The 6,000-nt window shown below is 48.1% G+C and overlaps 1 protein-coding gene across 5 annotated transcripts in view; it reads left to right on the forward strand.

Moving 5' to 3' along the window:
- LOC101523050 (adenylate cyclase type 10) overlaps positions 1–5,208 on the forward strand; it is a 92,123-nt gene extending 86,915 nt beyond the window's left edge. For all 5 annotated transcript variants that reach the window (XM_004589139.3, XM_058660563.1, XM_058660565.1 and 2 more), the window contains 2 exons: positions 2,184–2,372; positions 5,032–5,208. In XM_004589139.3, the coding sequence (XP_004589196.2) occupies positions 2,184–2,372; positions 5,032–5,193 (351 nt within the window). In that variant the 3' untranslated portion in view covers positions 5,194–5,208. The remainder of the gene's footprint in view (positions 1–2,183; positions 2,373–5,031) is intronic.
- The last annotated feature ends 792 nt before the right edge of the window (positions 5,209–6,000 follow it).

The raw sequence follows: 6,000 nt of genomic DNA on the forward strand, positions 1-6,000 counted from the left end.
ACTGGCTTTTCTGTTCAGTCCTTGACTGGTTACTAGGACCAATTGGTGACTTCCAAGCTCCTTGCATGTGAAGCTGGCCAATTTAACTTTTTCTTTTCTTTTCTTTTCTTTTCTTTTCTTTTCTTTTCTTTTCTTTTCTTTTAATATTTGGCTATTTTTATTTGAAAATCAGAGTTACAGAGAGAAGGAGACAGAGAGAGAGAGAGATTCCATCCACTGGTATACTTTTCAAATGACACCAATAGCTGAAACAGGATTGATCCAAGGTTGGCAGCTTGAAGCTTCTTCCAGGCCTCCCATGGGGGTGCAGGGGCGCAGGACTTTGGCCCTCCTCCCATGCCTTCACAGGCCATTAGCAGAAAGCTGGATTTAAATGTAGCAGCCAAGACTCAAAACAGCACCCACATGGGATGCTGGCACCCAGGCTAAAGCTTAACTCACTATGCCACAGCACTGCCCAATTTAACTTAAAATGTTTTATTTTTAAGATTTATTTATCTTTACCGGAAAGGCATTTCCACAGAGAAAAGGAGAGACGGAAAAGGAGTGAACCAATTGGTTCACTCCTCAAATCACCACAACTGCCAGAGCTGAGTTGATCTGAAGCCAGGAGCCAGGAACTTCTTCCAGGCTTCCCACGTGTGTGCAGGGTCCTAAAGCTTTGGGTTATCCTTTATTGCTTTCCCAGGCCACAAGCAGGGAGCTGGATGGGAAGCAGAGCAGCCAGGACATAAACTGGCACCTATATGGAATGCTGACGCTTACAGGTAGGGGATTAACCAATTGAGCCATTGTGCCATTCCCAAAATACATTTATTTGTGGGGCAAGCATGATTGCCTAACAGATAAAGCTCCTCTGTTAACACCAGCCTCCTGTATGGGTACCAGTTCATACCCTGGCTACTCCACTTCTGATACAGACCCCTGTGGTGGCTAAAAAAAAAAAAAAAAAAAAAAAAAAAAAAAAAAAAAAAAGCAGAGGAAGACAGCTGAAGTGTTTGAATACCTGTCACCCATGTGTTAGAGATCCACATGAAACTCCTGGCTCTGACCTGGCCCAGCTGGGTGTTGTGAGTGTCTAGGGAATAAACCAGCAAATAGAAAATCTCTCTCTCTGTGTGTCTCTCTCTCCTTTTCTGTAACTCTGACTTTCCAAAAATAAATAAATATGTCTCTCTTTTTAAGAAGATTTATTCATGTTTTAAAGATTTATTTATTTTTATTGAAAAGTCAGATCTTACAGTCAGAGGGAAAGGCAGAGAAAAAGATCTTCCATCCACTGATTCACTCCCCAAGTGGCCACAATGGCCAGAGCTGAGCCGATTCAAAGCCAGGAGCCAGGAGCTTCTTCCGGGTCTCCCATGCATGCGCAGAGTCCCAAGGCCTTGGGCCATCTTCCACTGCTTTCCTAGGTCACAGGCAAGGAGCTGGAAGGAAAGTGAAGCAGCCAGGATACGATGAATTAACGCCCATACAGGATCTCCCAGCTCGTGCAAGGCGAGGACTTTAGCTGCTAGGCTACTGTGCAAGGCCTAGTAAATAAATCTTTCATATATATATATATATATATTTTAATTTGAAAGGCAGAGTAACAGAGAGGGAGAGAGAGAGACAGAGATCTTCCTCTTGTTCACTCCTCATATGCCTCTAGGAGTCACGGCTGGATCAAACCAAAGTGAGGAACTGGGAGCTCCATGTAGGTGTCCCATGTGGGTGACAGAAACCCAGGTTCGTGGACCATCACTCACTGCCTCCCACATGCACTAGCAGGGAGCTGGGCCAGAGGCGTGGGGCAGCCAGGATGCCTGCATTGGGCGGGCCCTTCATGTGCTGCCTCACAGCCCCCACTCCAGGAATGCATCAATGTTTCTCCTGAATCTTCAACAATTAACTTGTTTTGCTTTGATAATCCAAAGACAATGGTTGTTTTTTTTTTTTAATTCATTGCAGAGAATATTGATGAGCCTTCTCACATTCTGTGCCCTGCTCTGGGTGGGCCTTGGGGGCCACTCGACCTGACACGTGTCGTCTGCTCCCTGGTGCCCGTATCTCTGCAACACACTCCTTCACTTGACCGCTCACCCTTGGAAGGTTCCCGCACCCTCTGGGGAGGAAACAGCTGCAGCCCGAGGAGCCCTTTCTGATTCTGATTGCATTCACTGTGGTCTTGTGTTCCATCTTAGAGCTTGCAAAATCTGGTGGCTCAACGAGCCACTGGCCCTGTCTTCTACCCAAGACTGTACCACCTGACTGCCTACGTGTGTATACTGATGGGGGAAGGGGAGAACTGTGACCTCTTCCTGAGCGCAGCCTTGAAGTTGTCTGAATCCCAGGGAAACGTGCTGGAGAACTGCTGGCTGAACCTGAGCAAGGTGCGTGCCATCACCGGGCAAGCCGAGGGGCAGACGTGGGGGAGACACCCACCCACGAAGTGGAAACCCCAGAAGCCTACTTCCCACTGGGCTTATCCAGGCATGGAAGCCTGTTGCCTTAGTCCCTCTGGGCTGCTACAAGAAAATATCCTAGGTCAGGTCACTGAGAAGCAACAGAGATGTGCTGTCTTCAGCTTTGGAAGCTGTGGGCAAGTCAAGATCAGGTGCTAGGGACTCAGTCTCCGCTGAGGGCCTGCTTCTCTTTGAGGGTACCACTGGCTGCACCCCATGTGCAGAAGGGGGGGAATCCATTCCCTTAAGTGCTTACATTGATTTATTTATAAGGTGATAATGCTCTTAACATGGGTGTTCTATTGCTTTTACTGTTTTTCCTTTTAATTAATTTATTTGAAAAGCACAGTGAGAGTGAGAGTGAGAGAGACACCAACACAGAAAGAGATCTTCCATCTGCTGGTTAACTCTCCTCAATGGCTAGGATTGGATTAGGTCGAATTCAGGAACCAGGGATTCCATCCTGGTCTCCTGTATTGGTAGCAGGAATCCAAGCACTTGGGCCATCTTTCACTGCGTCCCAGCAGGCAGTGGGATCAGAACTGGCACAGCCTGTACCTGAATCAGTGTGCCGATATGGGATGCGGGCATCCCAAGCAACAGCACAAGCCCACTGTGCCGCAATGCCCATCCCGTCCACCTTCCTTAGCATTAAGGAGAGAGAGAGAGAGAGAGAGAGAGAGGGAGAGAGAGAGAGAGAGAGAAAGGGAGAATCTTCTATTCATTGTTTCATTCCCCAACTAGCTGAAACAGCTAAGGTTAGGCCAGGCTGAAGCCAAAATCCTGAATTCCATCTGGGTCTCCCTTGTGGGTTGCAGGGGCTCAGGAACTTGGGGCCATCCTCTCCTGCTTTCCAGGTACTTTAGCAGAGACCTGGGTGGGAAGCGAAGCACCCAGGACTCAAGCTGGTCTCCAATATGGCATGACTTGCATTCTAGATGGCTGCTTAAATGAGTGTGCCCAAGCACGGGCCCTGCTATGCCCATTCATGAGAATGGAGCCCTGCTGTCTTAATCACCACCCAGGGCTCCTTTTAATACCGTCACTGTGGGCCTAAGTCCCTACATGAGAATTTTGGGGATGATCACATTCAACACAGGCTTTTCTGCACCAGCCCCAGTGACACAGGTTTGCAACGTTCCTCTTCTGATCCTTTAGGTGGTCATGGACGCTGCCCTCATCCAAACTTCTTTTAGCATAGTCTCTGCCCCTGTTACATAACCTTACCACTGCATGTTACTTTTGTCTACAAGTCTCCCACAAAACTATGTGAAGCCTTCAAAAGCCAAAACTGTATTTAGTATCTACCATAGCACCTCACAGTCAGTACTTGTTGAAATAGAGAATGAGTGTGGGGCCCAGTGCAATAGCCTAGTGGCTAAAGTCCTCACCTTGCAAATGCTGGGATCCCATATGGGTGCCGGTTTGTGTCCCGGCATCTCCATTTCCCTTCCATCTCCCTGCTTGTGCTTGGGAAAGCAGTTGAGGATGGCCCAAGACCCTATACCCGCCTGGGAGACGTGGAAGAAGCTTCTGGCTCCTGGCTTCAGATTGGCTCAGTTACGGCCGATGCAGCCACTCGGGGAGTGAAGCAACAGATAGAAGAGCTTCCTCTCTGTCTCTCTTTTTCTCTCTGTAAATCTGACTTTCCAATAAAAATAAAAAAGCCCATTAAAAAAAGAGAATGAGTGTGTAATTATACACACACACACATACACACATATATTTGTTTAGGGAGGCACTCATCAGTGTCCTAGGTTTGGGGATCAAATTTTGGTTTTGTCTGTGAGTTCACCTGGATTTTAAAGCACCCAAGAGGGGCTGGCACCATGGCAGAGCAGGCTACGCCTCTACCTGCAGCATTGGCATCCCACATGGGTGCTGATTCGAGCCTTGGCTGCTCTGCTTTCCATCCAGCTCTCTGCTGGCACATCTAGGAAAGAAAGGAGGATAGCCCAAGCTCTTGGGTTCTAGCGCCCACTTGGGAGACCCACAGGAGAAGCTCCTGATGCCTGGCTTTAGCCTAGCCCTCATGACTATCTGGGAAGGGAACCAGCAAATGAAACATCTCTCTTTCTATCTCTCCTTCTCTCTGTACTCTTTCAAACAAAAATAAATGAATCTTTAAAATATATATTTTTTTAAAGTTAAAAAGCACCCAACAATCGGCTGGCATTGTAGTGCAGTAGGGTAAGCCACTGCTTGGAGGGCTGACATTTTATGTTAAATCCTGGCTATGCCACTTCTGATTCAGCCTCCTGCTAATGCCCTGGGGGGCAGTAGTGAAGGCCCAGATCATCGGGTCCCTGCTATCTATGTGGGAGACAAGGCTGGAGTTCTTGACTCTGGCTTCTGCCTGTCCCAGACCTGTTGCTGTCGCCATTTAGGGAGTGGAAGGTTCTCTCTCTTTCTCCCTTCCTCCTTCTTATTGTCACTCTTGTCTTTCAAATAAATAAACCTTAAAAGTAAGAAAAAGGAAGGAAGCAGGCAAGCAAGCAAGCAAACTAGCTCTAAGGACATTTTGCCATTTCTGGCCCTGGCCAGTCCCGGCCCCGGGGTGGCCAGCTGATGCTTTGTTCTCCCCCAGGAATGGTGGTATTCCTCCTGCATGCTGACAGAACATGACTGGCAGCAGATCGCCCTGAGTCTCCCACCATGGGAAAAAATTGCATCCGGCAGGGTAAACATTCGGGACATTGAAAAAAACAAATTCCTGATGCGAGTGAACATCCTGGACAACCCCTTCTAACACTCCGTGAAATAAAGCAAAGTTTCACAAGAAGCCTGCCCTCGTGCTGATCCGTTATCGCTCTTTCTCTGTAGCCAGGACCCTGCAGGTTCCTACACAGCCTGTTCTCCTGCAGACACAGAGCATCTATGTGTGTCAGCTGGTGCTAGTAATGGACTCAACCTGACCCTGCACTAGCTGGCGCTCACCAGAGTCAAGTCTGAGATCACCATAGGTGAGGCCCACACTTCATTTCCAGGCCAAGCAGGGGATTCAGCCATCTCCCTTCCCATCTGCCTTCCTCCTGCAGGCTGCCACTTCCCACCTGACTGGGCCTCACACAATATGTGTGGTTATTGGAGAGCACATACTGGAACAGTGCTTCTTTAGTTGCTAACGCCAGTGCAGTGGACAGCATGTTGAGATGCACACGGGGGACATGACAGCCAGTTCATCTAGGCCAGCAGAAAATGTCAGAGGATGAAAAACAGAAGCGACTGGACCACTCTCCTGGCCAAGCTTTACCACATGTTCCTGGGCCCGTGGATGCACAGTGAGGTAGACTTGGTCAGCCAACAGACCTTGGAAAACTTTTCTCAACCCCGGTGCAACAAAACCAAAGATGTCTCAGAATAATCAAAATCACTTGAGTTACAACTCTGGACCAACTTTTGGAGGTCTCTGAGATGTCATCAAATGACCCTTCCCCTTTCCTGGAGGTTAATGTGCTTGGATAGCAAGCAATGGTCACCTCCCTCCTCCTCAGCAGATGAGGAGAATAAAAAGAACTGAGGCAGAAAAAAAAAAGATTTTAGAACTTCTTTTTAA

Source organism: Ochotona princeps, chromosome 2 (assembly GCF_030435755.1).
Source record: "Ochotona princeps isolate mOchPri1 chromosome 2, mOchPri1.hap1, whole genome shotgun sequence".
NCBI classification, from domain to species: Eukaryota; Metazoa; Chordata; class Mammalia; order Lagomorpha; family Ochotonidae; genus Ochotona; species Ochotona princeps.